Source organism: Sarcophilus harrisii, chromosome 1 (genome assembly GCF_902635505.1).
Source record: "Sarcophilus harrisii chromosome 1, mSarHar1.11, whole genome shotgun sequence".
Classification (NCBI taxonomy): domain Eukaryota; kingdom Metazoa; phylum Chordata; class Mammalia; order Dasyuromorphia; family Dasyuridae; genus Sarcophilus; species Sarcophilus harrisii.
This window is the reverse complement of record NC_045426.1, coordinates 93,494,201-93,508,355: the sequence shown is the minus strand read 5'-3', so window position 1 is coordinate 93,508,355 and position 14,155 is coordinate 93,494,201. Positions and strand designations below refer to the sequence as shown.

Sequence of the window (14,155 nt, the reverse complement as noted above, 5' to 3'; positions counted from 1 at the left end):
GTAGTATGGGAAGGTATGTATTTTATGATTACATGGAGGTACATTTTCTTGTCACTTTATTTGTTATGTTGTTTGACTAAATAAATTTTATTGTAATTTTGCTTTGAATTATATTCTCTAGTAGGTTGTTAAAAATAAATATACAAGTGAGGGCTCATTAGCTATGGTTTTGAAGGGGTGCTAATTCACAGAGTATCTCAAGTCTGGGACTTTTTTTCTAGGATCTCATCCCAAGGACTCCTCAGGAGATTACAGTAAGAGGAAAAAAAGATTTTTAACAAAACCTACACCTTTATTTCTCTTTTTTTTCAACTAATAGTCACTAAAATAACTGTTTCTTGATAATATTCAGGGAGGGTAAGGTCCCATTTGCATCCAAATAGTTTCTTAAATCTGTTAAATACAATCAAAATAGCTCAAGTTTCAGACAAACTTAATATTTTGTAATCAATTTGGGTCTGGGAAAACTTTCCTTTTGTATTTAGCTCAGGATGCTAAAAAAAAAAATTTAAATGGAGAAATTTATGTCACCGGAAATCTGGAATCTAAACATTGTTCCTGTGTGCTATAGCTTAGCAAAATAATATACTTTTCTCAAATGAACTTTGGCCATGCTTACAAAAAGCCAGACAATTCTTTCAGTTGTGTAAGAAGACTCCAGGAAACTGGACAAAACAAACAACTTGATTGCATGAAAATGTTTAATTTTCCACTATTAGGTTGGCAAGATATGTATTTGAGGGAACAGCAAAAATTAGAAGTAGAGAAGAAATGAAGGCACAACAGCTTTCCGGATTTCACATATTAAATTCAAGAGAGGGAGCTTGAATGATAAAATAATTTGGTTAGGTGAGCCACTCTTTCTGAAGGTTGGATCCTTCAATGAAGAGCCAGATTCTATCAAAATAAATTGATGATAACATCTGTTCCCAGGTGGAGTTGATAACCTCCCTTGGCTTTTCTCTGCTTGGCATTTTCCCCATTGCATGTATTGCTGTTGTCATCTAGCATGTGTACAATGAAAAGCATCACAGACCAGGAGCTTGGGACTCAGAAGATCAGAGTATTTTAAACTCTACTTCATGCTTGAAGTTCAACAGGGAATAAATACTGCCATTCTTTGTCTCTTCCTTTTGAAAAATGGAGCAGGTTGAGACTTGCGGCCAAATGCTATCAATCATATGCTCTGAAATATTTTTAAAAATAGCAAGATTAAAAATATAATATCACTTTAAATGAGGTTTCTGTTTTATTAGAACAAAGAGCTGAGCTGAGATTTCCTGAAAGCTCTTACATGGCAGATTGTGTTTGATGTACTCTTGTGGTCACTGGTCTAGAAAATAAGGCTACCAAAGCTCTTTATACTAACATTTCTTTTTCTTAATTATTATTTTTTAATGAAAAGAAATCTATTTTCTTTCCCTCTCACTCCTACCTCATTAAAACTGTTGCCCTTGATTTTTTTTCAAGGAAATAATAATATCCTTAATGCTTCAAGGGTTACAAGATACTTTCCAAATTTTATCTGATTTGAGTCTCAGAATAATTGTGAGAGGTGAGCACTATTATGATCCCGATTTTATAGCTGAGAAAACAGAAACAGAAGTAAGTGACATGCCCAGAAACATTCAACTAAGTATCTGAGCTAGGATTTGAACTTCTCTTCCTTCCTCCAGGTCCAGTACTCTATATACTAAACCACTTAGATTCCTCTTTTAAAAAATCTTTACATAAGGGATTCCTGCCTTCCAAAAAACACATAACAAAGACAATGGATATCTTTCTTCTCTTGAGACTTTAAAAAATAAAAATATTTCACAGATGGCCTGAACATATTTTCTTTTCTGAAATAAACGGGTCCTGCTCTTCACAATGCCCATTAATGAAAACTTAAAAATATAAGACAGACTTTTTTTTCTCTGTAAAAAAATGTTCTTGCTTATTTATTGTATATAAATAAAGATCTTATTTGAAGGTTTGGGCCTGTGCTCAATTGCAATGGATACAAAATATATCTCTGGCATCACCACTTCCAAATTTGGGGCACATCCCTAAACAATTGTTTCTTATGACACTTTTCTCAGCTGTTTAGGGCCCCCATGGAGGGACTCATCATTGTGGAGTTTCACTTCTGCTTATCTTGACTTTTTATTTTCTTCGACAATCATGCCAGCCTTTTGTCCTATTTAATAACCACCTGTCTTTTTTTTTTTTTTTTGGTAGGATGATCTGGTCAATTTAAAAGTATTCATAAATTAGTAGGCAATAATGTTTTAATCTTCCTGAACTCCATATGTTTATAGGCATCTCTGAGAAATAATACTTTAATCCAAAGAAAGCACCCAAATGGTATGAATTTCAGGACCCATGGCAGGCAGGGAGACCAGGTGGACTTGAATTGTGGGGACTTCTTAGCAATTAAAAATTATATGACATAAGTGGCTACGTATTTTGCAAACACATAGCACCTACATATATGATCAATAGCCAGCTTACCAAGTTATCTTTTCAGTTTTTTTATTTTTTATCTGTTGAAGATTATGTGACCTATGATTTTTAATAACATGTGCTGTCTTTTTTTTTTTTCAGAATGTGATTTAATTTGAGATCTTTCTTCCCTCATGTTTGGCCAGATAGCAATCCACTTATCAATCTAGTTCTAGTAAAAGATATGTATACATATGTATGTTTGCACATATATATTCTCTCTGTGTTTATCTAGGTTACCATAACTTCCCTGGTTTACCCATTTCTTAGTGGGAAGTAAAAAAATATAGTTTTTTATATCATGCTACCAATATATTTAGAACATATGAGAGTGTTTAATTGGATTTCTAGGGAAAAAATGAATTAGAAAATAACTCTACTATATTAGAACATACAACTTAATGTCCAATTTAGGATGGTTATCTACAATTCAAAAATGTTTGCTTTTTAATTAATATTTCCTAGGTTTCTCTTTTCCCTCTTGTCATCTTTACTCCTATTGAGATTTTTTAATGTTTATTTTTTTCTGTAGCTAGTTGCCTAGTAGATATGCCACATTGCATGTTTTAAAGACCTCTTACATTTAACATATCTAAAACAGAACTCATTATCTTTCCCCCTAAACCTCGCCCTCTTTCAAACTTCCTAATTTTTATTAAAGGCAACACCATATTTTAAATGTCTCAGGTTCAAATATTTCAGCATTATCTTAGATGCTTAACTCTTCATTATCCTGTTTTTACAATTGCCAAATCTAAACATTTCTACTTTTGTAGCATCTTTCACATCCTACCCCTTTTCTCCACTCACATAGTAACTATCTTAATTCAGGCACTCATGACCTCTCCGCTGGATTATTATAACAGATTCTTAACTGTATTTCTTTCCTCAGATACTTCTCTTACCATTCCAGTTAATTCTACACAGCATTGTCAAAGTAATTTCCTTAAGTGCAGATCTAACCATATGATTCCCCTATTCTGCCAATTCCAGTGACTTCCTATAGCCATTAGAATGAAATGGAAACAAGCCTTTTGTTTAATTTTTAAAGAATCCAATATCCTATCCCCCTTTCCAGTCTCATCGGACATTACTTCTCCAGCACTCTGCAAACTGACCAAACTGCCTTTCTGTTGTCCATTGAATATATTCTATTTTTCATCCTATGGCTTTGCACTGGATATCTTCCATGTCTGGAGTCTTCTACCTTCATATTTCTGCTGCCTCATAGAGCTATTGTCTTCCTTTCAGATGCAGATTAGATGCCATCTTCTACATAAAATTTATTTTTATTTATTTATTTTTTTTATATTTTTATACCATCAACTAGGAGTTCTCCCCTCTCTTGCAAACTACTTGGTATGTAGCTATTTTGTGCTGATGTATTACTTTTATATTTATGATGTATATATTATTGCATATACTTTTGTCCCCTCATTAAAACATAAATCATTGTTTAGATAAAGATTTTTAAAGTTTTTTTACTTGTATCCCTAGTGTTTGGTATTATTTATTAAGTATTTAATAGACAATATAGATAATATTTATCTAATTATATTATAAAGATAATATAGATAAATAAGATTTACTAGATAATAATTAAAAGAATTTAATAAATTTAATAAATACTTGTTGATTGATTGAATCCTTCTGATTTGAAGAATTTCAAAATTTTTTATATATAGGAAAAAAAAACTGAGTTCAACAATTCCAGGACTCCTGACTCTTTGTCTCATAAATAATGATCCAGACACTCTTCAATGACAGATATAATACAGAAGAAATCAAGGTTGCAATAATTCAGAAAAGAATGTGGAAGATACAGTTTCACTTCTAGAGTCTAAAGAAAATCAACATATTTGGGGAAATAGGTTGAACCTGCTCTACATGATAAACTGATATAATTTTTGTATATTCTCAAAAATTTCAAGAGTTATTTTTACATGAAATTATAAATTTTATATCTTGGTTTTATTGTATTTTTTTGAATTTCCTTTGCAGTAAAGAATTAACTGTGTATTTTTGAAACTTACCTATAAACCGGATGATCCTTCGGAGCAGTGGACTCAGGTAACAGCACTCTCCAGTCAAAATCATTTTCTCCTGAGCAATCAAGGTTTCTCTGGTAGACTTTATGAAATACATGGAGAGCTCCCCAATAAAAATCTGGAAAAGAAAAGTTTGAGAGACTTCAAGGCACAGAATAGCATAGTAAGAAGATAACAAACTCTTTGAAGAATCTCAGGCTGTTTTATCAAGTGAGAAAGACAGAATCCTTGGCAACAGATTGCTTTGAGCTGTTCAAGAAAACTTAAGGAAAAAGTTCTTGGATAAAATCAAGTGACTATTAATACTCAAAAACAGGGTTCTTAACAAGGGGGTTCTTGCACTTACGTTAAAATATTTTGAAAATGATTTCAATGTGATTGGGTTCCTGTGTGATTCCCATGTATTTTATACATTTTAAGACATTATTTTGAAAAGGGATCCATAGGCATCAGGGCAGCTAAGCAGTAGTGTAGAGGGCTGAGCCTAGCGTCAGGAACCCACCTGAGTTTAAACATGACCTCAGATATTTACTAGCTGTGTGACCCTGCACAAGGCATTAAACACTGTCTACTTTGATTTCTGATCTGGTTCTGAGAAATGTCTGTTTGAATTATTTTGGGTTAGTGGTCTCTGTCCCACACAGTTTTCTGGGAACTTATCCAGGATTTGTGCTTTTTCACTGGAGACTCTCATCACTCCCAAAGGCAGGCACCTGTTGGGGGAGCATCCCCAGTAGTCTTTGGATTTGACAAGGAAAATAGGAAGTAGGAGTTTGAAGAGACAGATTCATCAGAGCAGAAACTGAAAGAATCTCCGACATACTAAAAAGAGGAAAAGCCAGTGGTGAGAGGAACAGTCACACAAGGTATATGTCTATAGTCCCCTGGTAAAAGCTGAAAGGGGACCCTGAAAGGGGCAGTACCTAGTAAGCAGAACTGAACAGGGGCCCTGGGATCATTAGAGATAATGATCCAATGAAAGGAGCCTAGTAAGCTCTTCTGGGTGACTGAGGGAAGGGGATGACCTCTCCATAATTGGGATTCAGTAATAAATCAGAGTGTGAAGCTAAAAAAACCCAAAACTGTTGCTAGGAGGGGCACTATTTAGCCCAAGTATGGATCCTCAGAGGATTGGGTATGTCAAAAGTTAAATTCATATGTAAATGCCTTTCAATCTGGAAGAAAGCTCCTATGCAGCACTAAAGGAATTTAAAAGCAGTGTGTGGGTGTGAGTCTGTGTTTTGCCTTCAATGTTTTTCTCAATCAGCTGAATTACAAAGTAAAAGAAATGGCCATTTGGGGATTTAAAAGCACTTGTTTTATGCATCTTGATGTGAAGTAACCTGAATTTTTCTTAAGCTTACAAGCTTTTTTCTCTAAAGGAGACTGGGGATGACCAGGGCTGCTGTGTGTGGACTTATGTCCAGTTCAGCCTCTCCAAAGAATGGTAGGGTCCCCCAAAACCCCATGTTCTGGTGTCAGCCCCAGTTTCTCTCTAGATGAGGCCCTATATTCCCCAACTCCCAGAGTTCAACTTTTCAGGGGACTCTGTATTCTGTACAAAGATCTCCATATGGCCTGGGGAAATTTAGGGAAATCTGTTTTATTCTTTAAAATCTTCCCCCCTTCCCGGTAGAGCAGTTCATAGGGAAGAGTGCAAAATTTAGGGGACAGGGGACAAGAGACATTACCAGTTTGCTCCCATGAGCCTGTGTCTCCATCTCAAGTCTCAAATAGTTTACTGCCATATCAGAGATTTTGAGCAGTTTAGAAGAATGGAGATTTTGAAGGTGAAGAGGAGTTTTCTCCTAAAAATGTGACCTAAATTACTATGTGGATCAATTTAAATTATTTTCAATTGATGCATTTGGGAATAAGATTTTAGAAATATATGTGCATTAATATTTTAGTATTGCTACTAGAAATTTAAATTTGTATTTGATTTGATTTTAAGTTAAAAAATTGGTTATTAAAACAAAGTTTTCTGGTAACTTATCTAAAGAGATCACATGTTTATATCTTCTAAATAAATGAAATATGTTATTTTCTAAATTGTATATTGCCTAATTTGTAAAAATTATGAGCTATGCTTTAAAATTTAGTCAGCTATGCTGGACATATGTTTAAGTTTTGTAAAATTTGACCCAAAGTTATTTAGATTTTGTTTTAAAGGTGGTTTTAAAAACAAGGGACAAGAAAGATTGACTTGCAAAAGCAATTGATAGTTTGAATGGAATATCCAGTGAGAATCTCATATGCTAAAGTATTAATTTTCAAAATAATTTTTTTCTCAATTGGTGTGCACATTAAAATTGGAAACAACTGTAAATTACATTAGATTCCTATCCACTTTTGTGATAAGCTATGTTATGTCTATTTGGCTATCACTTATGAAAATTGTGAAATTGCTAATTAAGTTATTTGGGATTATTATCATAATATTGAAAACTAAAATTGTTAGGGATTATTGATGTGATAGTTTGTTGCAGAGAGGAATAGGATGTTTTGGCTGGCACCAAAAAATGTGGTTTCAGGACCCAAAAATAGAGGGATAGAATAAACACCAAGAATGGTAAATATGAAATAGAGTGAGAATGCACAGAAAGGGGTTTTGACAGAAGGAGGCAGCAGATTCCTTAGTGGAACTTATCATTTGCCAGGAGAAAGGAAACATTCCTTGGCTGGCAGGCTAAATCCTGAAAGGGTCTTAGTACTCTAACAACAAGTGGGATCAGAAACCATAGTGGAGTTAGGAGAGACACCATGTGGCATAGGGGAAAGGAAGGGGGAAAGGAAAGGGGAAAGGGAAAGATCTGTTGGCTTGGGAAGGTGAAGGCTTAGTCCATTCTTCCCTTACTGGGTGAAAGTGAGAAAAGTGAGAAAACAAATTCACTCTCGGGAGCTCACCCACCCCAACTTCTGCCACCCTCCTTGCTGATTAAATGAATTGCTTTAACATTAATTGTTTTTATTGTTTAAAGGAATAGCTTATATTTACATGGTGTTAATGATTGAATGTTTGTTTTTATTTTTCAAGTCTGTAATTTTTTAAGGCAAAGTCATTTGTGATACTATATCAATGGTTCAATGGCTTAGCAATGCAAGGAACTTGTAAGAGAAGTTTGTGCTACTTCCGGTTAACTGCAAATCCTGTGAAAGTGATTATTTCAAAACTCATTCAGCAAATTATCCAATATTTATTAAATGCATCATGATCTCATTGTTTAATGAAAATGATCTATAGCATTCTTGCTCTACAGGTACATGGGATAAATAGTTTAGGATTTAAAATCTGATTAGTGAAACTTACTATTGAGATGAAATCTCTTAGGATTATAACTGTTATTGTTTTGAGTTTTAAATTTAGGAATGATTAACTGTTGAAATATTAACTTAATAACCCACCATTTGAGAATTGAATTGGCTGAAGTGGGATTGTTACTACATGATTAGTTGTCAAACTGTGTACTCAGACTGAGGCCCTGAAGGATCATTTTGATGCTATTATAATCATGCCCCTACTTTTTCCTCTTATAACAAATTTCTATAATCAGAATAAGTGGTAAGTAGAAGCCATTAGCACAGATCAAGTATGTAATATTTTGCTATTTTCAATCTGAAAATATGTAGTCATTATATCTTATAATTAAGTAAATGAGTATTTGGCCTGGTCATCTATCTGATGCTAGATGTGTCTGTATGGAATAAGATCCTTTAAGAACCTTATGTAAATGTAAAAATAATTGATACAACTGTCTGTGAGATCTGTTATTTTATTGATTATTGACACTGAAGCTGAAATATCTTTTGCATGATTTAGAGAGGAGGATGTTAGTGTACTCAAGTTTTCTTAGAGGGATATAACTTATGGAATGTTTTGTTACATCATTGGGAAAATTTATAGAAATCTGAGTGGTTTTTAATACTTTCAGGTCAGCTTCTAATCCCAGAACCAAGCCAGTGAAACTTCTTAGGCCTACAATAGGCTACAAAGACTCTTGGGAAATCTATTTTCATTGGTCTCAGACTAGGAGCCCAAGTGACTCCTGAAAGTGCCATTGAACTTCCTTCTCCTGAAACTTATTCAGAGTTATAGAGATAACTGTCTAAAATACACACACACACACACACACACACACACACACTGACAGAGGCTTTACACATATGTCTCATGTAATAAGTTGGGTTATGAGACCTGTGAGGATTTTGTGAATACCTCTGTTATTCTGAGGTATTTTCTGAAAATTGCTTTTGGGGTACAATGTAGTCTCTATTAAAAGAGATAATGTTTAACTATTTACAGAATCTTCAGAGAATATATAAGCACACAAAATTTTGCTCTTTGTACTTGCTCTCTCTCCAGTTCTCTTAGGTTTGTTTTCCTCGAGGCTTCAAATGACCAACACTAGACAGCTGCATTGATCAGCTTCAGGGGTCTGACTCAACCGACTGGATCTTCAATTAGCTCAAGCCCCTTCAAATGGGACCCTGTAGGATGGCCCAGCTCAACACCCATTCTCATCAGGAAGTAGTTTCAGAAGATGAGATCATCACCCCATATCCTAAAATACTTCGGGCCCTGTTTGTTTGGGAAGAAACTAGAACTGGTTAGTGAATGAACCCCAAAATACCCAGTGTCTGAGTGGGTTTCCTGTAAAAAGTCCATCAATCCTGTGAAGGAGGGAGGTTAATGCTATTCCCTTGCTGCAATAGTATTTGGAGCTTAAGATGGGGACATCAGATTAAGATTTGGGTGATATTACTGAGAACAATTCAGGTTTATGCTTGTCAAATTATAGAATTTTAGAGGTTTGATTAACTTTGACAACTAAGTACAATTGTGACCTAATAGAGAAAGAGAAAGTTCCATAAAAACTATCTGTCCAATTTGGAATAATGTGTGGTTTGCTACAAAGGCTAGACATTTAGAAAATGCAGATCAAAGAGTAAGTTGGTTATATATGTAATAGGTGTAGATCTCTTAGAAAGATATGGAATCAAGTTAAGGACTTAAGTCAAGACACCAAGCCTGGGTAGAATTGGCAAAGTACTCTGTAAAGGAGCCTGAACAAAAAACAATTTCTGTGTCTGTGCTTCAGGTTGCTCCATGTCCAGATAGTACCATTCCCTTTGGATATGAAAAAAACATGAGAATGAATTCCTCCTGTTCCAAAAATAACATACTTATGAAGAATTGCAATGCTTTATACTGGTCTCTTGTCTCTGAAGATCAATTAGCTTGCTCTCATGGCAAGGTAAAAGATTCCAATATCTAGGGACTCTAATGGCATTTACCCGAGTTTGCCATGTAAATGACGATAGCTCTGGCAGTTTCTTAGATGAACATACCCCAAGCAAACCTTGGGTGGAGGCAACTCAAATGTACTTTTCCTGGGAACTGAGTGGGCACCTGTGCACTGATCCAACTGGCTATTACTTTTATTTTGGTATTTGAAGAAATAAGAAAGATTGAATCAGGAAGAATTAAATCAAGGAGAGTAACTGATGAATTCAAGGGTAGAAATTTATTTGTGGATTTGGGTCTTTCCTACTCTGGTGAGTAAATATTACTAGATAAGTTACTCCAGAGAAGCAGTAAGCGGAATAGCAGAATAGTTAGATGCCATTAACAGAATGGCGTGGGAGAACGGAATGACTTTAGAAAGATTATTGGCAGGAAGAGGAAGAACATGTGTGTGTTACAATTGGAAGTAGTTTCACTTCTAGTACAGCCCTATCAGAAGAATTAGCAGAGAATTCAGGGATTAATTATCCAATCTGTATATGGAGATCTGTGCAAGGGTTAATAGACTTTTATGAAGTGGAATGTAAAAAAAAAATTATTAGCCAAATATGAGGGGTTACAAAAGGATGTGGAAACCAAATTATTAAAAAGGAAAAGGTGGGATTGTGAGGAATACTTGGGCATTTATTTTTTCACAGTTATGAAAATTAAATTGTAGAAATTAAACTTAAATTAGAAAACTGAAATTCACAAGGACCTCAAGGAATAATCAAGGGTAGAGTTTATTTTCTCTCCAAAGAATGTAAACTCCTTGAGCAGGGACTGACTGTGTAATGAAAGGTAGAGATTCATGTCTTGTAACTTCTATAACATCCAATTAATGGGGAATCAGGAGTAAATTCCCTGATTCTACATGTCAGGAAGATAGGTGAAGTCCTGAAGATAGATATAGAAGTTAGATATAGAAAATAGAAGAATATGAAAGATAGAAGATCAATATAGAAGTTTAAAAATTGTATTGGGATTGGTGTGAGAAGACCTCCAATGGTCAAAAAAGAGGATTAAATGGGATGCAGAGGTCATGAAGAATTCTCAGAAAACTGACCTTTGCCACAGGTTTGGGGCTACAGTTCCAGGAAAACCCCCCTCCTTACTTGTACCCTTGCTTAATCCCCACAAAAACTACTTTGTAATCTATAACCCCCATGTTCTTGTACCCTGAGGGTGAATTCTTGTGGCAGATTGTGATTTTGATACTAAATCAGGGACAGCTGGGGCCCAAGATGGGATAAAAATAATGTTTTAGAATATAAAAACTATTCTCTGTTGCCTGTCCTTTGCCTCCCTTCACTAGGATACCCTGGTGAAGGAGACGCCCCTTTTCTGCAGGAATTGAATAAACTGTTTTCTGTTCTAGCTTTGAGAAATGCCTATTTGAATTATTTTGTGTTAGTGATTATTGTTCCACTCAAAATCCAACCATATATACTTACTTGCTGTGTGACCTTAGCCAAGTTACTTAACCTCTCAGCTTCCTCAGCTTTAAAATGGAGATAACAATAATACTTACCTCCCAAGGTTATGGGAAGGATCAAATGAGTTATTATTTATAAATTGCTTAGCACAGTGCCTGGTACATAGTAGATACCACATAAATGTTAGCCATTATTATACGTACATCTTCACTGATTTTTTTCTTATTTTCTGTAAGTCTCTTTTAGTCTTTCTTCCTTCTCTGGTCATTACTACCTTCTCTCTATCTACTTGCTTTTTCATGTATCTTTTAGTTTATAATATGAGCAATGTATCAAAGTCATAGTCCTCTTTGAGAATGAAGGACAAACAACTTCTGTGAGTAAAGTTTGCCCATAAACTGGAATTAGTCAGTTGGAAGACTTTTTCTTCCCTTCCCCTTTTTCTTCCTCTTTTCCTCCTTCCTTCTCTTTTTCCCTCCCTCTCTCCTTCCTTTCCATCTTTCCTTCTTTTCTCTCTCTGTCCACATAGAATATCCTCCCTTAAAAGCTTTTTTTCACACATCTCTGAACCTTCCCATGATATCTTAGCGTTTACTGGCTAGATTTTTTTCTTAACCTTGCCTTAAACCAAAACTAATCTGATTCTAATTGGCCACCAATAGATCCAGGCTAAACACCTTTTGGTCATTTTTTGGGTCCAGATTTTCTCAGATTGAATGTAAATAGCAGTCATTTCTGCTTTGGCCAGATGGTCTTTCCCTCCCAGATTCATTCATTCATTCATTCATTATTTATTTATTTTTTTTGTACTTAGTGAAAGAGGAGATTCTTTGCCTTAGTTGCTACCCAGCCTTAAGCTGAATGGGTGCTGCCTCAGTCAAACTGAAACCTGTTGAAGATCTTAGCTTAAAAAGGCTGAGGTTTCCCATTTCATCCAGGCGATCTCCAGTCATCCTGATGTGCATGTGTCCATTGGACCCTGATGGCTCTGAAGGGAAAAGTGAGAGAAGTGACCTTGCCCAGTCCTCTCTAACTTAAATCCAATTTACTTGCAGGTCATGGTGTCACCTTCCTGATGTCCTTGTCCTCTTCTAGAAGGAAGGAGAAACAACAACTAACTACTCAAGGCCTGTTTTCATTTTAAAATTAGAATTGCTCATTTTTAGAATACTTATGTCATCACTTTGAACTTATCATATCTGAACACAAAGAGGCTGTGGAAGTAGGATAGAGCCTGGGGTTCTAGAGTACAAGTGCCCTGGAAAGAAATGATCAATGATTCAACTGCATACACCTACTGAGCAACTGAGGTCAAAGGAACAGTTACCATAGCAGAGGTTAGAATGGGGCAAAAAGCAAATATTCATGCAGGAAGTTCTGGGGAACCATATTCCTGTCGTCTTGTCCTGTTTCAGACAGCTAGGTAGCCTGGTCCTATATCCACCATCATGACAAACTGCTTTGTTCAGAATCTGACTGAATTTTCTTTACAGCTTATTGAGACAGTTTTTGATAAATAATAGCAATGGCTGAATGTATGGGAGGATATGTGTATGGTACTTGGTGCTCTGAGATCTCCAGCGTCTAAGACTACTTCTTCAATGACCTTTTGTGGTGTCTCCCTTGGGCTTAACTCCTTTGGAAATGACACATGAGACATATGTCCTGACCTTCTGCTCTGAGCAGAGAGACTTGCAAGGCAGGGCATGGGGTAGGAAGGAGTGTCTGCTTCTATTTGTTGATAGTAGAAAAAAAATGAGGCTCTGGTTCTGAGGGTCTACATTTTTATTATAAAAAGATGAAACCAGGAGAAAAAAACTGCTCTCTCATTTGGGTAGTTTGACTGGAGGCTACTCAAAGATATCTTGAAAACTTCATATATAAACTGATCTATCTATCTAAACATATATAAATGTATGTAAACATATATTCTTAGAAATCCATAGGCTTTCCCAGACTGCCAAAGGGGATCACTAAACAAAAAAAAATGGTTAATAAACTTTACTCTTATGACACTAGATGATCTGTTCCTTCTTTGAAATTCAGTAACTGTAAATATGTAAATATATAATATTTTTCAGGAGGAAGGAAAGGAAGGAGGAAGAAAGGAAAAGAGAAAGAGGAGAGGGAGAGAGAAACAGAAAGAGAAGGAAAGGGAGAGCAAGAAGAGGGAGAAAGAGAGGCAGAGAGAGGAGAGAGAGAGAAAAAAAAGAGAAAGAGAGAGGAGAGACAGAGAAAGAGGAAAGACAGAGAGGGGAGAGGGACACAGAGAGATAGAGACAGAGACACAGAGAGAAAGAGACACACACAGAGAAAAAGATACAAAAGAGACAGAGAGAGACAGAAAGAGACAGAGAGGGAGAGGGAGAGAGGAGAGGAGAGAGACAGAGAGACTCAGAGAGACAAAGAGACAGAGAAAGACACAAAGAGAAACAGAGGGAGATAGAAACAGATGAAAGAGAGAGACAGAGACATAGAGAGACAGAGAGAGGAGAGATACAGAGAGAGACACAGAGAAAGAAGAGACACACACACACATACAGAAGAAGTTGAGGAATTGAGGCTCAGAGAGGGGAAATAAGTTGTATAAGGATCTAGGATTTGAATCTATGACTTCTAATTCAAATCTAAGGCTCTTTCTTTTGTAACAGACCACTATCACTGTAAAACCACTCAAGACAGATGAGCACCTAAAACAATGTTTTCCACAATCATATGGATGTACTCAGCACTACACACAGCTAACTATACACCCAGCAGCTGGCATTTAAGTGTAGCTAGTTTTATAGTTTTCTGTTTCTATGGTAATGTGGCAAACACTTCTATTTTAAAACAGTTCAGGCTTCCCACTCCGAAGGAGTAAGCTGCCTGAAAGTGAATTTCCCTCTATATTTTGAAAC

The 14,155-nt window shown here is 35.7% G+C and overlaps 1 protein-coding gene across 1 annotated transcript in view; it reads right to left on the bottom strand.

The window, feature by feature from the left end:
* Positions 1 to 14,155, bottom strand: part of PLPPR1 (phospholipid phosphatase related 1) — a 339,917-nt gene that overhangs the window by 37,566 nt on the left and 288,196 nt on the right. Inside the window, exon 4 of the mRNA XM_031961253.1 lies at positions 4,521 to 4,653. Coding sequence (XP_031817113.1) covers positions 4,521 to 4,653 — 133 coding nt within the window. The remainder of the gene's footprint in view (positions 1 to 4,520; positions 4,654 to 14,155) is intronic.